The sequence below is a fragment of the Malus sylvestris genome, chromosome 8 (assembly GCF_916048215.2).
Source record: "Malus sylvestris chromosome 8, drMalSylv7.2, whole genome shotgun sequence".
Taxonomy (NCBI): domain Eukaryota; kingdom Viridiplantae; phylum Streptophyta; class Magnoliopsida; order Rosales; family Rosaceae; genus Malus; species Malus sylvestris.
The window spans coordinates 1,537,072-1,564,992 of NC_062267.1; the positions used below are offsets into that span (position 1 = coordinate 1,537,072).

Here is a 27,921-nt window from a genome sequence, read left to right on the forward strand (position 1 = left end):
GTTCTGTCATTCTTTACTTTGTTTAATTGAATAGTTTGATTTTAACAATTTTTAAAAAATAATCTAATGCGTTTCTTCAAATGAATTTCCCTCTATCATACCACTTGGGAACTACTTTGTCTCTTCCTATCTATTCAGTTTACACTACTGCAATTGTCAGTTGCCACCAAATTGTTTCTTTCCATATTGTAAGAGCATGTTCAAGGAAATGAGGTATAAATTAAGACAAAATTCGACATTGACAACCTTAGCTGACATTAATTTGTTATCCATTTATTCTTAGATTTAGAAGTGGTACTTAAAATTTCACACAAACTTAGATTAAGTCCCTAAACAAAAAGTTCGTTAATTGAGGTCTTAGAATTTAGCAAATGTGCACTATTGGACTTTGAGTGAGATTTTCATCAATTGTATGTAAAATAACATAGAATGCACAATTAGTCCCTAAACTTTGACCCTAATTTAGATTTGGTCCTCAACAAACATTTAGAATTGATACGTGAGATCTACTTGTACGCCATATCATCAGCTTAACAAAAGAAATTTACAAAAGTTAGTGGCAAAAACCAATAGTACACACTTTGTTAAATTTATTGAACTGAGGACAGTTTCTGAAAGACCTCACAAACTGAACCAAACCTTCTTTGTTATATTATGAATTTTCTTTATTATTTTTTATATATGTAATATTTATTATATTTTAATTGCCATATCTTTTTTTTTTTTAAGATTTGTTGTGTCTATTATCCGGTTGTGAGAATTTCAGAGATTCTCTAATTATATCCGTTCATCATATATCGTACGGTAAAAAATTATTGTAATTTTTTTAATTTAAAAGTGAATATAAACAATACTTGATAAAAACTGGTCACACGATACACAATGAACGAATGTAATTAGAGGATCTCCTCGAAATCCTCAAAGAGGATCCAGTTGGATCCTCTCTCGATACGTTGTGATTGGCTCATATAATGCTGTGCTGGCAACAATTGAACAATGTGGTTGCTATCGGTGGAGAGGTCACCTTTCGTTGGGATATTGAAAGATGCAGACCATGTGGAGTGTTACAGAAGAAAAGCAAGAGTAGACTTGCTTTTTGACTTTAGAAGCATTTGACTAGAGAAGCTAGTGGATGAAAGGTGATTGATGCCTTTGGCTTTTTTTTTAAGGGAACTTTAATGAAAAGCTCCCGGTACTGTTCACTTTAACGAAAAACCACATCTTTACACTAAAAAGTCAATCCTGGTACTATTCACTTTACCCTTTATTTTGTCCTTATCATTAAAACTCAAAGTTTTCAAGCCCTTTTCATTAGTTTTCCTTTTTTTTAATGCATGGAAATGCTTGCATTGGGGTATGCTAGCCGAGTGAGAGGGCAGACATCAGGGAAGCATCCAAAGAGATGGCTAGAGCATTTGGCTCTCCCATGGGCACGATTGAGAGAAATCAAGAGAAATCAACAGTGAAAGGTCTCCCATGGGCATGGTTATTTTTATACAATCAAAAGTTGGTCATGAAACGTGAGTGATACGTTTCCATACAAGTTTCGGTGGGGCACCCCATAGAAAACAAATTTTCTGTTTGTGTAGCAATTTAGTTGAAAGCTACCATATTTTCTGTTTATGCTGAGCAAAACTACGATCAACATCAGCTATATCCATAGAAAACAAATCATCCATCGTGTCCTTATTTGTTATGCTACTTTTTTTACAGTTTCATAGAAAACAAATTGATCGCTTTCACTTTCGGAAGCAACTAAACTCTTTTACCAAACCAAAATCTCTTTTTCAAGTTTTAATATTTCACTTTAGTTTTTTGTTTTTGCCTTTTTGAATGGGTAGTATTGTTATTTTGGAGACATGCTACATGAATGCAATTATATATTGTTGTACTAAAAATATAAATTTTCATTTTCAGATAGAAATGAGTATATTTCCATTCCAAAGTTTGGGTCCATTTGAAGCTAGCAAAAAATTTAAGTTTGTGGAGCAAAAAATTAGATATTTTCAAATCTGATTTTCAGTTTTCTCATTCTGCATATTGGTTGATGCATTGATAAGAAAAATATCTACTTACACTTTTCAAATGTAAATATTAGTTAACTAATTTTTTAGTTTAATGGCTGTTTGGATGCATAAAAATCTTTTTTTTTTCAAATGTCCTTTTGAACGGATAATCAAATCGATATAGATTTTGTTTTTATCCTTTGCTTTATCTGTTTATCTTACTTATTTGAGCTAAACGCAAATCCCAATATTACATGGTTAAGCCTGAAATTAGAACATAATTTCTTTACATGAAACTGAAGTTTTCTCTAATTGAGAACTTTCTCTTTGTTCAAATTGTGTTACAAATTTTGTGCTTTTTTTTTCTTTTAACAGGTGGACTTAAAAGAGATCAAGTATGCAGGGGATTGGTAGGATCAACATATAAGAGGTAGAGGTCAACTCTTTCTCTCATGTTAACTTCTACTATGATCTTTTTGTTATTAAATTTTGGTGGAAAACATTGTTTAGTATAAACCTTATAACAATACAATAGGAAGATGGATTAGAAATAGAGAGATATTAATTTGATTTTCTGTTTACTTTAGCGATTCTGGATAATGATCATGAATGTTGGTGATATTGCATCTCTATTTTTTTTTTTTCTTTTACACCACGATTATGCATATTGTTTGTTTCAAGCATGTTATTGTGATAGCTAAATGATTCATATTGCAGAACATGCTTAAAAAATTATAGCTTTAACTGATCACTCATCTTTAATCTCTCTCCCTCCCTCTCACTATTGCAGTAACTCCCGTTGTATTCCATTTGCTTTTGTTGCTGCCGGTCTGCAAGTAAATCTTTAATTTCCATACAAAGTTTGCATTTTTCTATTCCTGACACAATTATTTCACACTAAGTTTTTTTTTCAAGTTGGTGTGTGAGTGCATTTTCCACTGATCTTTCTGTTGAACTCTCACTAAGTTCCGATTTTGATCACAATATTCTTTGAATTTTCTCCTCTGTCCTATGTTCCACTTATTTCAACTTCCAATTTCTCCACATTAAATGTTCATGGTTTAAGGGCATTGTTCTAGTATTATATTATTTTATTTATTTTAACAAAATTGTAGACAGTATACTTCTTCCAAAATAAGAGAAAAAAATGTGTGATTGTCTGCAAAGCACTTACCAAAGACAGAAATATAATATGTAAGTATATCTTTTGTATGTTTACATTTTAAATTTTCCAGATTGGGTAATGAATATGATTAAATTTATTCCAGCAGCTTCTATCATGCAAATATGATTGATAAACTTTCTCTGCAATGCATGACATGTTTTTGGTTTTCTAGCTGCTGAGTATGGAACGCCAAAGAACCCACTTAATCAGGTAGCTCCACGTATTTTGAGAGATTTTTTTTTTTTGAAATTTATTTTTGGTTAGTTGTATATTTCGATTTTGCTTCTCTTGAGGTAAAAATGAGATTATCGACTCTCGCTAAATAACTGTCTTTCGATTTGTTTTCATTTTATGTGTTCCTTCAATAAGCAGCTACATATCAACATCAACAGCATCAACGGTGTGTTGCCAATTCAATTTGCAAGGAAGCTTTTGAAAATGCTCAGGGAGAACAAGAGGTCAGAAATTTCGTGTGGATTTTATACTTTGGAAAACATTCTACTCCTGTGCATATTTGATTTTTATGAGGTTAAATAGGTTATGTATTAGTTGTGTGTGTTGATGTAGGGATGTTGGGTTGTTTGAGTTGATCCTAGCTGATTTTGATATTACTGATTCGTCAGGGTAATTAAGTTGATTGAATTCGATTTTGAAGCTTGGGAAGATAATTGGTTCTCAAAGTTTGATTTTCATGTGTTTGGTTTTTGGTTTAATCAATTCTTTGCTGAAAAGTTGTATTCCGTTGAGCTACGATTTTTTGTACGTTGGCTTTATCGATTTAATCTTTGGTACATGAACATCTTTCTAACGTTTTCAATGTAAATAGTATTAATCTTCTATCACAATGAGCAATCTTTTATATCTTTCAAACATAATCTTTCTCCTGCAACAACGCGCGGGTAGCATTTTCTAGTTATCTATTCTAAAGTTGAGGAGGGATTTGACTGTAGCCTAGCTACAGTCAAATGATTGGCTCTCGATTTTTCTTTATTTACATCAGTACCATCATATCTCGGGCTGGGTTGGAAGGAAATTATCAAAAGTTAGGAGAGTAATTTTGTCCGTAGGGTTTGGGATGGATTGGGTGGCTTAGCGCAAAGAGTGGGAGATGGAGAGAGAAACGGTGTTGTCATTCGGTGAGGGTTTCGGGGATGGGAGACCATGCTGCCTCTGAGATAGAGATAGAGAGTGAGGGAGACAGAGCGACAGAGAGAGAGAGGGAGACTGAGGAGCAGGGATCGCTGCTGCTGACGACTTGGTCACAGACTCAGATCTCCTCCTCAACGCCAACGCCCACCGAGTCCAGTGTCTCGCTCTCCAAGCTCAAAGAAGGTAGCTTCGCCGACATGATCGATAAAGCTTTGGAGAACGAGTTCAAAGAGAATGATTAGAACGAAGGTTAGTAGTAGATCCGATGTTCTTCCTCTTTCTATGAATTTTGGTTCAAATTAGGGTTTTAGGTCGAAACCCGAAACGAAGAGAGAAGAAAATATGAAGGATCTTTGGATTTTATGTTTGGCTGAGAGGAAAAGATTACAAATTTGTTAAGAAAAGTTCGTTATGGCAAAATTTCATTCTTAAAAATCCATCAGATCATGCTTAAATTGTTGAATGCACACACTCTCTCTTCTTTCTGTCTCGCAGTGGAACTCTCTCCTCCCCATACTCAACCCTCTGTTTCTTCTCTGATTCATGGTTGGGTGCAGCGGCAGCACAGAGCTTTCGCCGGAGGAAGAAAGGATTTTGATATGAGACATTGCTTTGGCTGCTGAAGCCAATTTCAAAGAGGGCGATGTCGTCTACTTGCTCACCCAAAGGTTTCAATTTTTTTGCATTCTTTTGGGTTTATTTATTTATTTATGATATTTGATGACTAATTTTAAAATAATGAGAAATTAGTTCTTCGCTGTGAAACAATGAAATCTTAATCTTCTATCAAATGGGTTGTAATTTCATATGTTTTAATGTAAACAGTTCACTGATTTTAGTTGTGGTGTGTTCGTCTGAATTGCAGGATTATTAAGGGTTTATTTTCTGATTTGGATTTTGAAATTGATTAATTTTCTGCTGCGTCGTTTTAGTAGGCGTGGGATTTAGTTTAATGCCAGGGGTTGTAATGGGTGGATCGAACTTTTCGAATTTCAATTCCCTCTAAATCTCTTCATTCCAACCACATATTTGAGGATATGGTTTTCATTGTTTGTTTGAACTTTGAGCTTTTGACCATACCTGTTATTTGGATGCTAGGAAAATTTACATGCTATTTGGATACTAGGAAAATTCATGCAACTCAAACAAGATTGTTTTCATAATTTTCTGAGAAATATGGAATTTTGTTTCAGATGGTATTGACTATTTTTCAAAATCCTATAATCTGATCAAAGTTTTGAATTTCTATTAAGACCAATATTAGTTGTGAGATTAAGAAATTTCGTAAATTGTTTTCGGTTCAAGAAATTCCAATATGCTTTGTTGGTCCGTGAGATTTTCATTAGTATTGAGTATAGTGGTTTTTGGGGCAGGTTTGCATGGAAGATGAGAAGACGATCTCTGTATCCTTCGAAACACGTATTTCGGAAAGCTTGATGATTCGCCTATGTTTCGCAAACAGGTTTGTTCTTTTCTAAATGTTTATATTTAGTCTATTTACACTCAAGTGTTAAGTCATGCTAATATAGATGTATGCAGGTTATCTGTTTTCACCATAATTTTCCTATAATTTATGAAGACTGTATAGGAACGACAATGATTGAGTGGATTATGTAGTTAATTAATGGGTGGATTAACTACGATATATGTAGTTAATCTTTTTGTTTGTCTGAGTCATGGTTTTGAATTTTTGATGGTTGGTGACTAATAATGTAACATATAATTAATGGGACAGGCAGTGGCACATATTTGGGCAGGGCTTGGAGAGCCGGACCCCAAATGGTGTATGCGTACACCAGCATGACCAAGGTGGTTGACCCTGCTGGCTGGAGCGACGATAACCACCCCGAACGTGACAAGTAAGCAGATTATGTCGATTAAAACATTATGAAGCGTTTTCATATGATTAGTTTTGAGAGTTAATAATATAATTTGAAAATGCAGAAATGTGACCTACAAAGAGTACAAGTGCATGGGTCAAGGTTTTCTGGACCCTTGATTTTTTAACGTGCAAGTCATCAACAGAAAATCGTGCAACTTGGTCTTTGACTCCTTTGGAGGAACTTCCACTTTCACTGGGTCCTGCTTCATTACTGTATTGCTCACATGTTCGCTTAATCACGTCTCGTTGTACAGTTTTTCATTCCTCAAAATCACAATTGGTAATATCCTCACACAAAGAAATGCTTCTGTTGGAATATTGTTTCATCGTTCGGTTGAGCTCTTCTTCTGTATCTTGTTCATACACTCTACGGACTCCGCACTTCTTCACCTTCAAGTCTGTCCCGCTTGTGAAACGAAATCGAATCTGATCCCAATGCTTGGTCTTCCTAGATAGAAAGGTCTCAATGTAATTCCTAGATAGAAAGCCCAACCAAAGGTGATCTGATGCTACCTCCTCGGTAAACAAATCTTTAAAAGCGTACTTAGGAGTGTCTTGAAAGGTGGTGTTTGAACCAAAACTGATCCAACATGTAATTTCATGCCTATAATATCTTGACCATTTTACTCCACGATTGGGAGCTGAAATATTTTGAGAACCTACAAATAGAGCGCAAAAAGCAAACCCCACCTCCTTGCTATTGCTTGAGTGCGAAGGTAGCTTCTCAATCACCGAATCTCCCATGCTTTGGTTATTTAACCACTCAGGAATTTCACTTCCAGGAATTACTATACGGCAAAACCGAGGGAGCTCCTGCACAAAGGAACAACGTAATTAAATGTACACAACTAAGGAGACGAGGGAGGATAGGAGAGAGAGAAATACCTGATTGAATCTCTTTAGCATTGAATACATTATGGCATTGCAACCTTGATTTCCACCCAAACTGAAGCAATTGTCAAACTTCCACAAAAAAGGTACAAATCTGCGAGCATCTGGAAAGGCTGGCAGTTGTTGAAGCCTTTTGCAATTTTCCAAGTAAAAATACTGCAGCTTAGAAAGCCCACTGATGCTTGCAGGAAGGCTAAAAAAATAGTTTCCGCTAAGATTTAGTATTACTAAAGAGGACAAGAAACCAATATCCTCGGGAATTGCTCCTTCACAAAGACTGCAATTCCCCATATTTAAATACCGCAGCTTAGAAAGCCCACCGATGCTTGCAGGAAGGCTAACCAAATGGTTTTCGCTAAGATTTAGTCTTACTAAAGAGGACAAGAAACCAATATCCTCAGGAATTGCTCCTTCACAAAGATTGCAGTTCTCCAGATTTAAATCCTGCAGCTTAGAAAGCCCACTGATGCTTGCAGGAAGGCTAACCAAATGGTTTCCGCTAAGATTTAGTGTTTGTAAAGAGGACAAGAAACCAATATCCTCGGGAATTGCTTCTTCACAAAGACTGCAGTTCCCCAAATTTAAATCCCGCAGCTTAGAAAGCCCACTGATGCTTGCAGGAAGGCTAACCAAATGGTTTCCGCTAAGATTTAGCTTTACTAAAGAGGACAAGAAATCAATATCCTCGGGAATTGCTCCTTCACAAAGATTGCAGTTCTTCAGATTTAATTCCTTCAGAAAGCATAAATCTTTCAACGAAGCTAAGACCACACTCGCAGGGTGAGAAATCTTTGCTGGAAATTCACCAAAAGTGAATAAGGAATGCCATGATCTAGCTGGTGGTGCATTACTTCCCATAAAATTTGATAGTACCAAATTTTTCACTGAAACAAGGGAGGATTCCGTCTCTCTCAAAGCAGTTCCACTTAAATCAATCTCCTCCAAACTCCTACGTATAACTGAGGAAGGGATTTCCTGAACAACAGTTCGGCTTAAAGAAAGTCTCCAGAAATTTTTCATTTCTCCAACAAATTCTGGAATCTTTTTCACTTTTGAGCAGCCAGAAATGTCAAATACTTCAAGAGATTCCATTTCTACCTTGTTTGGGAGACTCATAATACTTTTACAGTCTTTAAGATTTAAAATTCTAAGCCTTCTGAGAAACGCAATGGATGAATGAATCTTAGCTAAATTTGTACAACCTTCAAGAACCAGCTTCTCGAGATTTTGAATACTTGTGAAATCTGGGGTCCTTGTCAAGTTGTGGGAGTAACTAAGATCGATAGACTTCAACTTGCCCAAGCGCTGTACAAAATAGAAATGTTACAACAGTTCATGTTCAGAAACTACAATTATTGTAATTGACAAAGTAAAAATCAATTGTCCAATCATCTACCTTTATTCCATCCCAAAGGTGATCAATTTTGCTATGCCGCAGACTAAGTTCTGTAAGTTCATCCGGTTGAAAAATTGGGGGTAGACATTTGGAGGGATACCAGCTCCATTTGAGAACTCTTAAAGCATTCGGAAGATGCTTGGGGCCAATGTCGGGCAACCTCAGCTTACACATCTTAGTGAATGCTTCAGGATTGCAGTGTGCCTCTTCAAATTCACTCAAGCGTAAGACCATGCCTTCAATTTCCTCTGATCCCTGATAAATAAGATTAAAGGAATAGTAAATTTGTAATCAAGTCTCTTATCATGTTAAATAGTATTATAGTGTCCTATCCAAGCTTTGGTACTCTTCTTTAGTTTTTGGGTATATTGCATTACCTCTCAGATTGGTTGAAATTACAATCTCATCCAACATTTTAAAAACAATGAGAAAATCATAGCAATGGGCATTTAACTTGAACCGGTTTATCAACTAAAAATTCATGATCATTAGTCCCTTAATACCTCAAAAAGTTAATTATGGTCTTTTTTTATGAACTTTGGGATTCCGTCAAGATGAGTCATGCTAGAAGAACTATTGATAGAATTGGGTAAAAACTAAGGGACCATTTCTCCAATTGAATTAAAATTGAGGGACGATTAATTTCTACAATTTTTCTCATTTATTTTTTCATATTCTCCCTTAATTCAACCTCTGAAACTCAAAAACACATGGTATTCCCATTGAAAAATTGGAGGAAGCTAGGGCCATTTGGCTGCTCAACGCAAATCGACAGTGTTTCGAGCAATCAGCTCTAAGCACAGAAGACTAGAAGTTATTTGCCAAATATTTCAACCTCCAACTGATGGATTACTATTGAATAACTAAAATGATGAAAGGAAAAGATGATTCAATGTTAATTGATGAAAAGAATATGATAAGTGGAAAAGAAGACGACGAAAGTAGTTGGAACGTCATCTTTGAAAGTGATGGAGTTGGTGGAAAGGGCATCATATATAATTTGAGAACTCTTAAAGCATTCGGAAGATGCTTGGGGCCCTTAGAAAGGCTTACATTATGAATGTCGAGCAACCTCAGCTTACACATCTTAGTGAATGCTTCAGGATTCCAGTGTGCCTCTTCAAATTTACTCAAACGTAAGACTATGCCTTCAATTGCCTCTGATCCCTGATAAATAAGATTAAAGGAATAGTTAATTTGTAATCAAGTCTCTTATCATGTTAAATAGTATTATAGTGTCCTATACAAGCTTTGGTATTTTCATCTTCACGCAACTTCTTACCGTATTCTTGGTAAGCACATGCAAGATATCCTTACGAAGCCACAACCGACTACGACCACCTGGCTCATCGTAAGACTCTTGTCGAACAATCTCCCATGCCATTTCTTGTATCAAATCATGCATAGACAGAGAATTGAATGAAATACACACGTATGAAATATACAAGAGGGATTTCTCAATAAGAACTTCAATCACAACGCGAGCGCCAGCAAAGCCACAGTTTTCTAGTCCTTCAATTACTCGTTCCTTTTCACAAGACTTATGGAAACATGCAATGTCAAGGAAGATTCTCTTCTCAAACTCATCTAGTCCATCATAACTTATTTTCAATGTTTCAAAAATTTTCCTATCAGGAGCTTGCTTCAGTTTATCTAGTGCACTCTTCCATTCATCTCGACCTCTTTTGTACAAAAAAGACCCTAAAGTTTTAAGAGCTAATGGAAGACCACTTGCATAATTGATGAAACATTTAGACAGTTCTAAAAAATCTTCTTCCAACTCATCATCTTTAAAGGCTTTCCGACTAAAGAGAAAAAGAGCTTCATCTTGGGTTAATGGCTTAACCTCATATACCATATCTATACCATGTTCAACTAACAAACGTTCATCTCTAGTTGTAACGACGACTCTACTCCCAAAACCAAACCACTCTTTTTGTATGACCAACTTTTCTAGTTGGTCTAATTGATCCACATCGTCGAGTACGAGAAGAACCTTTTTATTACATAAACACCTACTTATCTTAGTGATTCCACTATAAGCATTCCAAATTTGTATGTTATTTTCCCCTAAGATTTCAGAAAGAAGCTGCTTTTGTAGATGAACTATACCATCCTTAGAGCACACCTCTCTAACATTAGCAAGAAAGCTGCTACCTTCAAAATCATGAGAAATTCTCTCGTAAACTAATCTAGCTAGGGTTGTCTTACCCACTCCACCCATCCCCCATATCCCTATAAAGCGAACATCGTTTGCATCTGTTTCTAAAAGCAAATCTATTTCCTTCATTTTAGAATCGATTCCGACAAACCTCTCTGAGGAATCCAACATTGACAACGTAGGATGCGCTTCCTCCCATAGTGTATTGACGATTCCTTGGATAAGCTCTGTTTCATACCTACAAGAAGAACAAACAACGTAAGTAAAAAATCATCACATCATAAAATAAAGTGCAACGTTGAAACTCAATAGTAAAAAAATGTTCTTCAGCTATAAACGTCAGTTGTTGCCTCATGCTTACCTACAATCCTTTGAATTCCACCCAGCGAGATTAGCCACCCTTTTTAACGACTTTCTCCACTCATTTACCTCCTCCATGTGTTCTCGATAATTTACTTCATGTTCCGCGAAGGCCTCCCCAAAACTCCCTCGTTGATGGCGTACATCAGAAGGATCCACGCCATAAAAAATGGGAAAAATTCTCTTTTTCTCTTTCATGCAACGAACAATATGAGTAAGTTCTCGCAAACACCAACTTGAAGAAGCAAAGTTTGTAGAAAGAACTATGATTGCAGACCTTGATTGGTCAATTGCCTTTAAGAGCTCTGGATTGATATCTGTCCCTTTTTCAAGTTCTGGTTCGTCCCTGAAAGTCCTGATTCCTCGCACCTCCAACTGTTTGTATAAATGATCTGTAAAACCCCGGCGGGTGTCTTCACCTCTGAAACTCAGAAACACTTGGTATTTCCATGGAAAAATTGCAGGAGCAGAAGCCCGGGCCATTTGGCTGCTCAACGCAGATCGGAAGTGTTCCAAGCAATCAGCTCTAAGCACTGAAGTGACACTTGGACAAGCCGACGATACGCCCCGGACACGGTCAGGACACCCGTCAATGGGGGACAAGCCGACGATACGCCCCGGACACGGATTGGACACGGTCAGGACACCCGTCAATGGGTTGGACACACCTCCGATACGGGCTGAATTATTTTGAGGCAGTTTTTGAAATCTTGAAATCTTTGGGGCAATTTGGAAATACAAAAACCAAAGCCTAAAACTTCAGTCTCTAATCTAATCTGCGCCTCCCTCCTCTTCTCCCACACTTTCCAAGCGGTGGATGATCTCAAATGGTTGGCTGGTGGAGCGAGGAAGGAAAGGAAGAGAGGTCGAGGTGAGAGCAGTAGAGAGAGAAAGCAATGTGTAGAATAGAGAACAAAAGAGGATCTGATGGAGATAAGGAGAAAAGAGAGAGTGGTAATAAAAATAAAAATAGAAGTAGAAAAGAAGACGACGAAAGTACTTACACTATGTTTGGACGATGAAAATAAACTTGGAATTTAGGTAAAAGTTAAAATTTGTAAATTAACATGCACCAATTCCTTTGTTTGGATTCATAAACAGAGAAATTTAGAATTTTCGGGTGGAAAAAAAACCTGGAATTTGGGACCTTCAATTCGCAAATTTAAATTCCACGTAAACATGTGTCATTTCTCAATTTCTATGATTGAGAGTTGAGTTTAAAAATAACAAATTCTATATTCAATTTATTTTTTTTTAGGTTAACCAAACAAGAAAATTCATAAATTCTAGAAATTAAAATCCCGTCATTTTAATTACTGTCATTTTAAAATTTCTTAGTAATCTTAAATTTCTTTATCCAAACATAATGTTAGAGTGTCATCTTTCAAAGTGATGGAGTTGGTGTGAAATGTATCATATATAATTTCCAAGAAAGACTTGAGGATGCTTCGTGTAAGAGGCGAGGAAATTTCAAATTGGTTTAAGGTGTGTTAGGTGAGAAACTGAAATAAGAGAGAAAGATGCTTTTGTTGACCTTTGATTGGAGCTCAAATCTTTCAGAGCCTCTCTCCACCGCAGATATCACACCCCACCCACCAACATTTATTTATTATTTTAAATTATTTGTTTTGTTTCAAAAATTTTGTAATTAGTTAAATAGGAGATTAAAAGTCTTGTTTTAAAAAGATAAATATATTATTAACATTTTTATTAAATGCTTGGTGGAGAAATAAGACGCAATGAAAATATCGGTACTCTTCTTTTTTCTTCTTTAGTTTTTGGTATATTGCATTACCTCTTAGGTTGACTGAAATTACAATCTCATCCAACATATTGTTTTAAAAACAATGAGAAAATCATAGCAATGGGCATTTAAGTTGAACCGGTCCATCAATTAAAAATTCATGATCATTGGTCCCTTAACACATCAAAAAGTTAATTATCATCTTTTTTTATCAACTTCGGGATTCCGTCAAGATGAGTCATGCTAGAAGAATTATTGATACAATTGGGTAAAAATTAAGGGACCATTTCTCCAATTGAATTAAAATTGAGGGACAATTAATTTCTACAATTTTGCTCATTTATTTTTTCATATTCTCCCTTAATTCAACCTCTGAAACTCAGAAACACATGGTATTCCCATTGAAAAATTGCAGGAAGCTAGGGCCATTTGGCTACTCAACGCAAATCGGCAATGTTTCGAGCAATCAGCTCTAAGCATAGAAGACTAGAAGTTATTTGCCAAATATTTCAAACTCCAAACTGATGGATTACTATTGAATAACTAAAATGATGAAAGGAAAAGATGCTTCAATGTTAATTGATGAAAAGAATATGATAAGTGGAAAAGAAGACGACGAAAGTAGCTAGAGCGTCATCTTTGAAAGTGATGGAGTTGGTGGAAGGGGCATCATATACAATTTCCAAGAAAGATTTACGATGTTGCGTTCTGCCATTCTTTACTTTGTTTAATTGAATAGTTTGATTTTAACAGTTTTTTAAAAATAATCTAAGGCGTTTCTTCAAATGAATTTCCCTCTATCATACCACTTGGGAACTACTTTGTCTCTTTCTATCTATTCAGTTTACACTACTGCAGTTGTCAGTTGCCACCAAATTGTTTCTTTCCATATTGTAAGAGCATGTTCAAGGAAATGAGGTATAAATGAAGACAAAATTCGGCATTGACAACCTTAGACAAAATTCGACATTGACATTAATTTGTTATCCATTTATTCTTAGATTTAGAAGTGGTACTTAAATTTCACACAAACTTAGCTTAAGTCCCTAAACAAAAAGTTTGTTAATTGAGGTCTTAGAATTTAGCAAATTTGCACTATTGGACTTTGCGTGAGATTTTCGTCAATTATATGTAAAATAACATAGAATGCACAATTAGTCCCTAAACTTTGACCCTAATTTAGATTTGGTCCTCAACAAACATTTAGAATTGATACGTGAGATCTACTTGTACGCCATATCATCAGCTTAACAAAAGAAATTTACAAAAGTTAGTGGCAAAAACCAATAGTACACACTTTGTTAAATTTATTGAATTGAGGACAGTTTCTGAAAGACCTCACAAACTGAACCAAACCTTCTTTGTTATATTATGAATTTGCTTCATTATTTTTTATATATGTAATATTTATTATATTTTAACTGCCATATCTTTTTTTTTTTTTTAAGATTTGTTGTGTCTATTATCCGGTTGTGAGAATTCCGGAGATTCTCTAATCATATCCTTTCATCATATATCGCAGATCTCACCGTTTCTCACCTTGTCCTTTAATTGGAGCTCAAATCTTTCCCAGCCTTTCTCCACCATAGATATCACACCCCACCCACCAACATTTATTTATTATTTTAAATTATGTTTTGTTTTGTTTCAAAAAATTTTAAAATTTCTTAGTAATCTTAAATTTCTTTATCCAAACATAATGTTAGAGTGTCATCTTTCAAAGTGATGGAGTTGGTGTGAAATGTATCATATATAATTTCCAAGAAAGACTTGAGGATGCTTCGTGTAAGAGGCGAGGAAATTTCAAATTTGTTTAAGGTGTGTTAGGTGAGAAACTGAAATAAGAGAGAAAGATGCTTTTGTTGACCTTTGTTAGTCAGATTAGATTTTGATTCAACGCATCAAAGCACATGCTGCCAATTATTTTTTTCTTCTTTAATTTATGGGTCCCTCACCACTCTTCTTCTTTCTTTTCTGTCAAAGTCACCTCGTCCATTGATTGGAGCTCAAATCTTTCCCAGCCTCTCTCTACCACATATATCACACCCCACCCACAAACATTTATTTATTATTTTAAATTTTATTTTGTTTTGTTTCAAAAATTTTGTAATTAGTTAAATAGGAGATTAAAAGTCTTGTTTTAAAAAGATAAATATATTATTAACATTTTTATTAAATGCTTGGTGGAGAAATAAGACACAATGAAAATATCGGTACTCTTCTTTAGTTTTTGGGTATATTGCATTACCTCTCAGGTTTGTTGAAATTACAATCTCATCCAACATTTTAAAAACAATGAGAAAATCATAGCAATGGGCATTTAACTTGAACCGGTTCATCAGCTAAAAATTCATGATCATTGGTCCCTTAACACATCAAAAAGTTAATTATGGTCTTTTTTTATCAACTTCGGGATTCCGTCAAGATGAGTCATGCTAGAAGAACTATTGATACAATTGGGTAAAAATTAAGGGACCATTTCTCCAATTGAATTAAAATTGAGGGACGATTAATTTCTACAATTTTTCTCATTTATTTTTTCATATTCTCCCTTAATTCAATCTCTGAAACTCAGAAACACATGGTATTCCCATTGAAAAATTGCAGGAAGCTAGGGCCATTTCGCTGCTCAACGCAAATCGGCAGTGTTTCGAGCAATCAGCTCTAAGCACAGAAGACTAGAAGTTATTTGCCAAATATTTCAACCTCCAAACTGATGGATTACTATTGAATAACTAAAATGATGAAAGGAAAAGATGATTCAATGTTAATTGATGAAAAGAATATGATAAGTGGAAAAGAAGACGACGAAAGTAGTTGGAACGTCATCTTTGAAAGTGATGGAGTTGGTGGAAAGGGCATCATATATAATTTCCAAGAAAGATTGACGATGTTGCGTTCTGCCATTCTTTACTTTGTTTAATTGAATAGTTTGATTTTAACAATTTTTAAAAAATAATCTAATGCGTTTCTTCAAATGAATTTCCCTCTATCATACCACTTGGGAAATACTTTGTCTCTTCCTATCTATTCAGTTTACACTACTGCAGTTGTCAGTTGCCACCAAATTGTTTCTTTCAATATTGTAAGAGCATGTTCAAGGAAATGAGGTATAAATTAAGACAAAATTCGACATTGACAACCTTAGCTGACATTAATTTGTTATCCATTTATTCTTAGATTTAGAAGTGGTACTTAAATTTTCACACAAACTTAGATTAAGTCCCTAAACAAAAAGTTTGTTAATTGAGGTCTTAGAATTTAGCAAATGTGCACTATTGGACTTTGAGTGAGATTTTCATCAATTGTATGTAAAATAACATAGAATGCACAATTAGTCCCTAAACTTTGACCCTAATTTAGATTTGGTCCTCAACAAACATTTAGAATTGATACGTGAGATCTACTTGTACGCCATATCATCAGCTTAACAAAAGAAATTTACAAAAGTTAGTGGCAAAAACCAATAGTACACACTTTGTTAAATTTATTGAACTGAGGACAGTTTCTGAAAGACCTCACAAACTGAACCAAACCTTCTTTGTTATATTATGAATTTTCTTTATTATTTTTTATATATGTAATATTTATTATATTTTAATTGCCATATCTGTTTTTTTTTTTAAGATTTGTTGTGTCTATTATCCGGTTGTGAGAATTTCAGAGATTTTCTAATTATATCCGTTCATCATATATCGTACGGTAAAAAATTATTGTAATTTTTTTATTTAAAAGTGAATATAAACAAAACTTGATAAAAACTGGTCACACGATACACAATGAACGGATGTAATTAGAGGATCTCCTCAAAATCCTCAAAGAGGATCCAGTTGGATCCTCTCTCGATACGTTGTGATTGGCTCATATAATGCTGTGCTGGCAACAATTGAACAATGTGGTTGCTGTCGGTGGAGAGGTCACCTTTCGTTGGGATATTGAAAGATGCAGATCATGTGGAGTGTTACAGAAGAAAAGCAAGAGTAGACTTGCTTTTTTACTTTTGAAGCATTTGACTAGAGAAGCTAGTGGATGAAAGGTGATTGATGCCTGCATTGGGGTATGCTAGCCGTGTGAGAGGGCAGACATCAGGGAAGCATCCAAAGAGATGGCTAGAGCATTTGGCTCTCCCATGGGCACGGTTGAGAGAAATCAAGAGAAATCAACAGTGAAAGGTCTCCCATGGGCATGGTTGTTTTTATACAATCAAAAGTTGGTCATGAAACGTGAGTGATACGTTTCTATACAAGTTTCGGTGGGGCACCCCATAGAAAACAAATTTTCTGTTTGTGTAGCAATTTAGTTGAAAGCTACCATATTTTCTGTTTATGCTGAGCAAAACTACGATCAACATCAGCTATATCCATAGAAAACAAATCATCCATCGTGTCCTTATTTGTTATGCTACTTTTTTTACAGTTTCATAGAAAACAAATTGATCGCTTTCACTTTTGGAAGCAACTAAACTCTTTTACCAAACCAAAATCTCTTTGTCAAGTTTTAATATTTCACTTTAGTTTTTTGTTTTTGCCTTTTTGAAAGGGTAGTATTGTTATTTTGGAGACATGCTACATGAATGCAATTATATATTGTTGGACTAACAAAATATAAATTTTCATTTTCAGATAGAAATGAGTATATTTCCATTCCAAAGTTTGGGTCCATTTGAAGCTAGCAAAAAATTTAAGTTTGTGGAGCAAAAAATTAGATATTTTCAAATCTGATTTTCAGTTTTCTCATTTGCACTGCATATTGGTTGATGCATTGATAAGAAAAATATCTAGTTACACTTTTCAAATGTAAATATTAGTTAACTAATTTTTTAGTTTAATGGCTGTTTGGATGCATAAAAATCTTTTTTTTTTTCAAATGTCCTTTTGAATGGATAATCAAATCGATAAAGATTTTGTTTTTATCCTTTGCTTTATCTGTTTATCTTACTTATTTGAGCTAAACGCAAATCCCAATATTACATAGTTAAGCCTGAAATTAGAACACAAATTCTTTACATGAAACTGAAGTTTTCTCTAATTGAGAACTTTCTTTTTGTTCAAATTGTGTTACAAATTTTGTGTTTTTTTTTTCTTTTAACAGGTGGACTTAAAAGAGATCAAGTATGCAGGGGATTGGTAGGATCAACATATAAGAGGTAGAGGTCAACTCTTTCTCTCATGTTAACTTCTACTATGATCTTTTTGTTATTAAATTTTGGTGGAAAACATTGTTTAGTATAAACCTTATCACAACACAATAGGAAGATGGATTAGAAATAGAGAGGTGTTAATTTGATTTTCTGTTTACTTTAGCGATTCTGGATAATGATCATGAATGTTGGTGATATTGCATCTCTGTTTTTTTTTTTCTTTTACACCACGATTATGCATATTGTTTGTTTCAAGCATGTTATTGTGATAGCTAAATGATTCATATTGCAGAACATGCTTAAAAAATTATAGCTTTAACTGATCACTCATCTTTAATCTCTCTCCCTCCCTCTCACTATTGCAGTAACTCCCGTTGTATTCCATTTGCTTTTGTTGCTGCCGGTCTGCAAGTAAATCTTTAATTTCCATACAGAGTTTGCATTTTTCTATTCCTGACACAATTATTTCACACTAAGTTTTTTTTTCAAGTTGGTGTGTGAGTGCATTTTCCACTGATCTTTCTGTTGAACTCTCAATAAGTTCCGATTTTGATCACAATATTCTTTGAATTTTCTCCTCTGTCCTATGTTCCACTTATTTCAACTTCCAATTTCTCCACATTAAATGTTCATGGTTTAAGGGCATTGTTCTAATATTATATTATTTTATTTATTTTAACAAAATTGTAGACGGTATACTTCTTCCAAAATAAGAGAAAAAAATGTGTGATTGTCTGCAAAGCACTTACCAAAGACAGAAATATAATATGTAAGTATATCTTTTGTATGTTTACATTTTAAATTTTCCAGATTGGGTAATGAATATGATTAAATTTATTCCAGCAGCTTCTATCATGCAAATATGATTGATAAACTTGACGTTTATCCCATTAACTTTCTCTGCAATGCATGACATGTTTTTGGTTTTCTAGCTGCTGAGTATGGAACGCCAAAGAACCCACTTAATCAGGTAGCTCCACATATTTTGAGAGATTTTTTTTTTTTTAAATTTATTTTTGGTTAGTTGTATATTTCGATTTTGCTTCTCTTGAGGTAAAAATGAGATTATCGACTCTCGCTAAATAACTGTCTTTTGATTTGTTTTCATTTTATGTGTTCCTTCAATAAACAGCTACATATCAACATCAACAGCATCAACGGTGTGTTGCCAATTCAATTTGCAAGGAAGCTTTTGAAAATGCTCAGGGAGAACAAGAGGTCAGAAATTTCGTGTGGATTTTATACTTTGGAAAACGTTCTACTCCTGTGCATATTTGATTTTTATGAGGTCAAATAGGTTATGTATTAGTTGTGTGTGTTGATGTAGGGATGTTGGGTTGTTTGAGTTGATCCTACATGATTTTGATATTACTGATTCGTCAGTGTAATTAAGTTGATTGAATTCGATTTTGAAGCTTGGGAAGAGAATTGGTTCTCAAAGTTTTATTTTCATGTGTTTGTTTTGTTGTTTTAATCAATTCTTTGCTGAAAAGTTGTATTCCGTTGAGCTATGATTTTTCGTATGTCGGCTTTATCGATTTAATCTTTGGTACATGAACATCTTTCTAACGTTTTCAATGTAAATATTATTAATCTTCTATCACAATGAGCAATCTTTTATATCTTTCAAACATAATCTTTCTCCCGCAACAACGCGTGGGTAGCATTTTCTAGTTGTCTATTCTAAAGTTGAGGAGGGATTTTACTGTAGCTTAGCTACAGTCAAATGATTGGCTCTCGATTTTTCTTTATTTACATCAGTACCATCATATCTCAGGCTGGGTTGGAAGGTAATTATCAAAAGTTAGGAGAGTACTTTTGTCCGTAGGGTTTGGGATGGATTGGGTGGCTTAGTGCAAAGAGAGGGAGATGGAGAGAGAAGAAAATATGAAGGATCTTTGGATTTTATGTTTGGCTGAGAGGAGAAGATTACAAATTTGTTAAGAAAAGTTCGTTATGGCAAAATTTAATTCTTAAAAATCCATCAGATCATGCTTAAATTGTTAAATGCACACACTCTCTCTTCTTTCTGTCTCGCAGTGGAACTCTCTCTCTCCTCCCCATACTCAACCCTCTGTTTCTTCTCTGATTCATGGTTGGGTGCAGCGGCAGCACAGAGCTTTCGCCGGAGGAAGAAAGGATTTTGATATGAGACATTGCTTTGGCTGCTGAAGCCAATTTCAAAGAGGGCGATGTCGTCTACTTGCTCACCCAAAGGTTCCAATTTTTTTGCATTCTTTTGGGTTTATTTATTTATTTATGATATTTGATGACTAATTTTAAAATAATGAGAAATTAGTTCTTCGCTGTGAAATGTTCATTTTTTAGTGTTTCTGTTAAAACAATGAAATCTTAATCTTCTATCAAATGGGTTGTAATTTCATATGTTTTAATGTAAACAGTTTACTGATTTTAGTTGTGGTGTGTTCGTCTGAATTGCAGGATTATTAAGGTTTTATTTTCTGATTTGGATTTTGAAATTGATTAATTTTCTGCTGTGTCTTTTTAGTAGGCGTGGGATTTAGTTTAATGCCAGGGGTTGTAATGGGTGGATCGAACTTTTCGAATTTCAATTCCCCCTAAATCTCTTCATTCCAACCACATATTTGAGGATATGGTTTTCATTGTTTGTTTGAACTTTGAGCTTTTGACCATACCTGTTATTTGGATGCTAGGAAAATTTACATGCTATTTGGATACTAGGAAAATTCATGTAACTCAAACAACATTGTTTTCATAATTTTATGAGAAATATGGAATTTTGTTTCAGATGGTATTGACTATTTTTCAAAATCCTATAATCTGATCAAAGTTTTGAATTTCTATTAAGACCAATATTACTTGTGAGATTAAGAAATTTCGTAAATCGTTTTTGGTTCAAGAAATTCCAATATTCTTTATTGGTCCGTGAGATTTTCATTAGTATTGAGTATAGTGGTTTTTGGGGCAGGTTTGCATGGAAGATGAGAAGACGATCTCTGTATCCTTCGAAACACGTATTTCGGAAAGCTTTGCATGGAAGATGAGAAGACGATCTCTGTATCCTTCGAAACACGTATTTCGGAAAGCTTGATGATTCGCCTATGTTTCGCGAACAGGTTTGTTCTTTTCTAAATGTTTATATTTAGTCTATTTACACTCAAGTGTTAAGTCATGCTAATATAGATGTACGCAGGTTATCTGTTTTCACCATAATTTTCCTATAATTTATGAAGACTGTATAGGAACGACAATGATTGAATGGATTATGTAGTTAATTAATGGGTGGATTAACTAAGATATATGTAGTTAATCTTTTTGTTTGTCTGAGTCATGGTTTTGAATTTTTGATGGTTGGTGACTAATAATGTAACATATAATTAATGGGACAGGCAGTGGCACATATTTGGGCAGGGCTTGGAGAGCCGGACCCCAGATGGTGTATGCCTACACCAGCATGACCAAGGTGGTTGACCCTGCTGGCTGGAGCGACGATAACCACCCCGAACGTGACAAGTAAGCAGATTATGTCGATTAAAACATTATTAAGCGTTTTCATATGATTAGTTTTGAGAGTTAATAATATAATTTGAAAATGCAGAAATGTGGCCTACAAAGAGTACAAGTGCATGGGTCAAGGTTTTCTGGACCCTTGATTTTTTAACGTGCAAGTCATCAACAGAAAATCGTGCAACTTGGTCTTTTGACTCCTTTGGAGGAACTTCCACTTTCACTGGGTCCTGCTTCATTACTGTATTGCTCACATGTTCGCTTAATCACGTCTCGTTGTACAGTTTTTCATTCCTCAAAATCACAATTGGTAATATCCTCACACAAAGAAATGCTTCTGTTGGAATATTGTTTCATCGTTCGGTTGAGCTCTTCTTCTGTATCTTGTTCATACACTGTACGGACTCCGCACTTCACCTTCAAGTCTGTCACGCTTGTGAAACGAAACCGAATCTGATCCCAACATTTCTCCTTCCAATGCTTGGTCTCCATAGATAGAACGGTCTCAATGTAATTCCAAGATAGAAAGCCCAACCAAAGGTGATCTGATGCTACTTTCCCGGTAAACAAAGAGTACTCACGAGTGTCTTGAAAGGTGGTGTTTGAACCAAAACTGATCTGACATGTCATTTTATGCCTCCCATATCTTGACAGTTTTACATATAGAGCGCAAAAAGCAAACCCCACCGCCTTGCTATTGCTTGAGTGCGAAGGTAGCTTCTCAATCACCGAATCTCCCATGCTTTGGTTATTTAACCACTCAGGAATTTCACTTCCAGGAATTACTATTTCCCAATAATCAGGGAGCGCCTGCACAAAGGAACAACGTAAATAAATGTACACAACTAATGAGACGAGGGAGGATAGGAGAGAGAGAAATACCTGATTTAATCTCTTTAGCATTGAATACATTATGGCATTGCAACCTTGATTTCCACCCAAACTGAAGCAATTGTCAAAACGGCACAAAAAAGATCCAATTCTGCGAGCATCTGGAATGGCTGGCAGTTGTTGAAGCCTTTTGCAATTTTCCAAGTGAAAATACTGCAGCTTAGAAAGCCCACTGATGCTTGCAGGAAGGCTAACAAAATGGTTTCCACTAAGATTTAGCGTTTCTAAAGAGGACAAGAAACCAATATCCTCGGGAATTGCTCCTTCACAAAGACTGCAGTTCCCCATATCTAAATCCCGCAGCTTAGAAAGCCCACCGATGCTTGCAGGAAGGCTAACCAAATGGTTTCCGCTAAGATTTAGTGTTTCTAAAGAGGACAAGAAACCAATATCCTCGGGAATTGCTCCTTCACAAAGACTGCAGTTCTCGAGATGTAAATCCCGCAGATTAGAAAGCCCACTGATGGTTGCAGGAAGGCTAACCAAATGGTTTCCGCTAAGATTTAGTGTTTCTAAAGAGGACAATAAACCAATATCCTCGGGAATTGCTCCTTCACAAAGATTGCAGTTCTTCAGATTTAATTCCTTCAGAAAGCATAAATCTTTCAACGAAGCTAAGACCACACTCGCAGGGTGAGAAATCTTTGCTGGAAATTCACCAAAAGTGAAGAAGGAACGCCATGATCTAGCCGGTGGTGCATTACTTCCCATAAAATTTGATAGTACCATATTTTTCACTGAAACAAGGGAGGATTCCGTCTCTCTCAAAGCAGTTCCACTTAAATCAATCTCCTCCAAACTCCTACGTATAACTGAGGAAGGGATTTCCTGAACAACAGTTCGGCTTAAAGAAAGTCTCCAGAAATTTTTCATTTCTCCAACAAATTCTGGAATCTTTTTCACTTTTGAGCAGCCAGAAATGTCAAATACTTCAAGAGATTCCATTTCTACCTTGTTTGGGAGACTCATAATACTTTTACAGTCTTTAAGATTTAAAATTCTAAGCCTTCTGAGAAACACAATGGATGAATGAATCGTAGCTAAATTTGTACAACCTTCAAGAACCAGCTTCTCAAGATTTTGAATACTTGTGAAATCTGGGGTCCTTGTCAAGTTGTGGGAGTAACTAAGATCGATAGACTTCAACTTGCCCAAGCGCTGTACAAAATAGAAATGTTACAACAGTTCATGTTCAGAAACTACAATTATTGTAATTGACAAAGTAAAAATCAATTGTCCAATCATCTACCTTTATTCCATCCCAAAGGTGATCAATTTTGCTATGCCGCAGACTAAGTTCTGTAAGTTCATCCGGTTGAAAAATTGGTGGTAGACATTTGGAGGGATACCAGCTCCATTTGAGAACTCTTAAAGCATTCGGAAGATGATTGGGGCCCTTAGAAAGGCTCACATTATGAATGTCGAGCAACCTCAGCTTACACATCTTAGTGAATGCTTCAGGATTGCAGTGTGCCTCTTCAAATTCACTCAAGCGTAAGACTATGCCTTCAATTGCCTCTGATCCCTGATAAATAAGATTAAAGGAATAGTTAATTTGTAATCAAGTCTCTTATCATGTTAAATAGTATTACAGTGTCCTATCCAAGCTTTGGTATTTTCATTTTCACGCAACTTCTTACCGTATTCTTTGCATGCACATGCCAGATATCTTTAGGAAGCCACAACCGACTACGACCACCTGGCTCATCGTAAGACTCTTGTCGAACAATCTCCCATGCCATTTCTTGTATCAAATCATGCATAGATAGAGAATTGAATGAAATATACAAGAGAGATTTCTCAATAAGAACTTCAATCACAACGCGAGCGCCAACAAAGCCACAGTTTTCTAGTCCTTCAATTACTCGCTCCTTTTCACAAGACTTATGGAAACATGCAATGTCAAGGAAGATTCTCTTGTCCAACCCATCTAGTCCATCATAACTTATTTTCAATGGTTCAAAAATTTTCCTATCAGGAGCTTGCTTCAGTTTATCTAGTGCACTCTTCCATTCATCTCGACCTCTTTTGTACAAAAAAGACCCTAAAGTTTTAAGAGCTAATGGAAGACCACTTGCATAATTGATGAAACATTTAGACAGTTCTAAAAAATCTTCTTCCAACTCATCATCTTTAAAGGCTTTCCGACTAAAGAGAAAAAGAGCTTCATCTTGGGTTAATGGCTTAACCTCATATACCATCTCTATACCATGTTCAACTAACAAACGTTCATCTCTAGTTGTAACGACGACTCTACTCCCAAAACCAAACCACTCTTTTTGTTTGACCAACTTTTCCAGTTGGTCTAATTGATCCACATCATCGAGTACGAGAAGAACCTTTTTATTACGTAAACACCTACTTATCCTAGTGATTCCACTATAATCATTCCAAATTTGTATGTTATTTTCCCCTAAGATTTTAGAAAGAAGCTGCTTTTGTAGATGAACTATACCATCCTTAGAGTTAGAGCACACCTCTCTAACATTAGCAAGAAAGCTGCTACCTTCAAAATCATGAGAAATTCTCTCGTAAACTAATCTAGCTAGGGTTGTCTTACCCACTCCACCCATCCCCCATATCCCTATAAAGCGAACATCGTTTGCATCTGTTTCTAAAAGCAAATCTATTTCCTTCAGTTTAGAATCGATTCCGACAAACCTCTCTGAGGAATCCAACATTGACAACGTAGGATGCACTTCCTCCCATAGTGTATTGACGATTCCTTGGATAAGCTCTGTATCATACCTACAAGAAGAACAAACAACGTAAATAAAAAATCATCACATCCTAAAATAAAGTGCAACGTTGAAACTCAATAGTAAAAAATTGTTCTTCAGCTATAAACGTCAGTTGTTGCCTCATGCTTACCTATAATCCTTTGAATTCCACCCAGCGAGATTAGCCACCCTTTTTAACGACTTTCTCCACTCATTTACCTCATCCATGTGTTCTCGATAATTTACTTCATGTTCCGCAAAGGCCTCCCCAAAACTCCCTCGTTGATGGCGTACATCAGAAGGATCCACGCCATAAAAAATGGGAAAAATTCTCTTTTTCTCTTTCATGCAACGAACAATATGAGTAAGTTCTCGCAAACACCAACTTGAAGAAGCAAAGTTCGTAGAAAGAACTATGATTGCAGACCTTGATTGGTCAATTGCCTTCAGGAGCTCTGGATTGATATCTGTCCCGCTTTCAAGTTCTGGTTCGTCCCTGAAAGTCCTGATTCCTCGCGCCTCCAACTGTTTGTATAAATGATCTGTAAAACCCCGGCGGGTGTCTTCACCTCTGAAACTCAGAAACACATGGTATTTCCATGGAAAAACTGCAGAAGCAGAAGCCCGGGCCATTTGGCTGCTCAACGCAGATCGGAAGTGTTCCAAGCAATCAGCTCTAAGCACTGAAGTGACACTTGGACAAGCCGACGATATGCCCCGGACACGGATTGGACACGGTCAGGACACCCGTCAATGGGTTGGAAACACCTCCGATACGGGTTGAAATATTTTGAGGCAGTTTTTGAAATCTTGAAATCTTTGGGGCAATTTGGAAATACAAAAACCGAAGCCTAAAACTTCAGTCTCTAATCTAATCTGCGCCTCCCTCCTCTTCTCCCACACTTTCGAAGCGGTGGATGATCTCAAATGGTTGGCTGGTGGAGCGAGGAAGGAAAGGAAGAGAGGTCGAGGTGAGAGCAGCAGAGAGAGAAAGCAATGTGAAGGATAGAGAAAAAAAGAGGATCTGATGGAGATAAGGGGAAAAGAGAGAGTGGTGATGGAGTTGGTGGGAAGGGTATCATATATAATAAAAATAAAAATAGAAGTAGAAAAGAAGACGACGAAAGTACTTAATTTCCAAGAAAGACTTGGTTTAAGGTGTGTTAGTCAGATTGGATTTTGATTCAACGCATCAAAGCACATGCTGCTAATTATTTTTTTCTTCTTTAATTTATGGGCCCCTCACCACTCTTCTTCCTTCTTTACTGTCAAAGTCACCTCGTCCTTTGATTGGAGCTCAAATCTTTCCCAGCCTCTCTCTACCACAGACATCACACCCCACCCACAAACATTTATTTATTATTTATTATTTTGTTTTGTTTCAAAATTTTTGTAATTAGTTAAATAGGAGATTAAAAGTCTTGTTTTAAAAAGATAAATATATTATTAACATTTTTATTAAATGCTTGGTGGAGAAATAAGACACAATGAAAATATCGGTACTCTTCTTTAGTTTTTGGGTATATTGCATTATCTCTCAGGTTGGCTGAAATTACAATCTCATCCAACATTTTAAAAACAATGAGAAAATCATAGCAATGGGCATTTAACTTGAACCGGTTCATCAATTAAAAATTCATGATCATTGGTCCCTTAACACATCAAAAAGTTAATTATGGTCTTTTTTTATCAACTTCGGGATTCCGTCAAGTTGAGTCATGCTAGAAGAACTATTGATACAATTGGGTAAAAATTAAAGAACCATTTCTCCAATTGAATTAAAATTGAGGGACGATTAATTTCTACAATTTTTCTCATTTATTTTTTCATATTCTCCCTTAATTCAACCTCAGAAACTCAGAAACACATGGTATTCCCATTGAAAATTTGCAAGAAGCTAGGGCCATTTGGCTGCTCAACCCAAATCGGCAATGTTTCAAGCAATCAGCTCTAAGCACAAAAGACTAGAAGTTATTTGCCAAATATTTCAACCTCCAAACTGATGGATTACTATTGAATAACTAAAATGATGAAAGGAAAAGATGATTCAATGTTAATTGATGAAAAGAATATGATAAGTGGAAAAGAAGACGACGAAAGTAGTTGGAACGTCATCTTTGAAAGTGATGGAGTTGGTGGAAAGGGAATCATATATAATTTCCAAGAAAGATTGACGATGTTGCGTTCTGCCATTCTTTACTTTGTTTAATTGAATAGTTTGATTTTAACAATTTTTAAAAAATAATCTATTGCGTTTCTTCAAATGAATTTCCCTCTATCATATCACTTGGGAACTACTTTGTCTCTTCCTATCTATTCAGTTTACACTACTGCAGTTGTCAGTTACCACCAAATTGTTTCTTTCCATATTGTAAGAGTGTGTTCAGGGAAATGAGGTATAAATTAAGACAAAATTCGACATTGACAACCTTAGCTGACATTAATTTGTTATCCATTTATTCTTAGATTTAGAAGTGGTACTTAAATTTTCACACAAACTTAGATTAAGTCCCTAAACAAAAAGTTCGTTAATTGAGGTCTTAGAATTTAGCAAATGTGCACTATTGGACTTTGAGTGAGATTTTCATCAATTGTATGTAAAATAACATAGAATGCACAATTAGTCCCTAAACTTTGACCCTAATTTAGATTTGGTCCTCAACAAACATTTAGAATTGATACGTGAGATCTACTTGTACGCCATATCATCAGCTTAACAAAAGAAATTTACAAAAGTTAGTGGCAAAAACCAATAGTACACACTTTGTTAAATTTATTGAACTGAGGACAGTTTTTGAAAGACCTGACAAACTGAACCAAACCTTCTTTGTTATATTATGAATTTTCTTTATTATTTTTTATATATGTAATATTTATTATATTTTAATTGCCATATTTTTTTTTTTTTTTTAAAGATTTGTTGTGTC

The 27,921-nt window shown here is 35.4% G+C and overlaps 2 protein-coding genes across 67 annotated transcripts in view; one reads left to right on the forward strand and one right to left on the reverse strand.

The window, feature by feature from the left end:
- The window catches only part of LOC126631175 (pectinesterase PPME1-like), a 36,334-nt gene extending 14,569 nt beyond the window's left edge, over positions 1-21,765 (forward strand). For 3 of the 50 annotated variants that reach the window (XR_007626293.1, XR_007626270.1, XR_007626268.1), the window contains exons 7-12: positions 2,382-2,436; positions 3,344-3,381; positions 3,544-3,629; positions 20,845-20,992; positions 21,266-21,389; positions 21,475-21,765. Coding sequence is in view for 1 of the 50 variants with exons in the window: in XM_050301340.1 (XP_050157297.1) it covers positions 5,700-5,782; positions 21,270-21,389; positions 21,475-21,529 (258 nt within the window). In the remaining 49 variants the exon portion in view is untranslated. Of the gene's footprint in view, positions 1-2,381; positions 2,437-3,121; positions 3,201-3,343; positions 3,382-3,543; positions 3,630-4,877; positions 4,989-5,693; positions 5,783-6,055; positions 6,180-6,264; positions 6,555-18,584; positions 18,664-18,826; positions 18,865-19,026; positions 19,113-20,000; positions 20,112-20,844; positions 20,993-21,265; positions 21,390-21,474 lie in introns of those variants that run through there. The other 47 variants (XR_007626302.1, XR_007626271.1, XR_007626284.1 and 44 more) reach the window with 36 other exon arrangements.
- The window catches only part of LOC126631172 (disease resistance protein RPV1-like), a 34,274-nt gene extending 8,161 nt beyond the window's left edge, over positions 1-26,113 (reverse strand). Inside the window, exons 1-6 of one of the 17 annotated variants that reach the window (XR_007626263.1) lie at positions 25,146-26,106; positions 23,915-25,022; positions 23,524-23,799; positions 22,752-23,432; positions 7,088-7,717; positions 6,274-7,015 (exon numbers count right to left, since the gene is read on the reverse strand). Coding sequence is in view for 11 of the 17 variants with exons in the window: in XM_050301335.1 (XP_050157292.1) it covers positions 6,862-7,015; positions 7,088-8,398; positions 23,524-23,799; positions 23,915-25,022; positions 25,146-25,627 (3,331 nt within the window). In the remaining 6 variants the exon portion in view is untranslated. Of the gene's footprint in view, positions 1-6,273; positions 7,016-7,087; positions 8,399-9,561; positions 9,657-9,771; positions 10,889-11,011; positions 11,288-11,379; positions 11,679-22,070; positions 22,194-22,265; positions 23,433-23,523; positions 23,800-23,914; positions 25,023-25,145 lie in introns of those variants that run through there. The other 16 variants (XR_007626266.1, XR_007626265.1, XM_050301338.1 and 13 more) reach the window with 16 other exon arrangements.
- Positions 26,114-27,921: the final 1,808 nt, after the last annotated feature.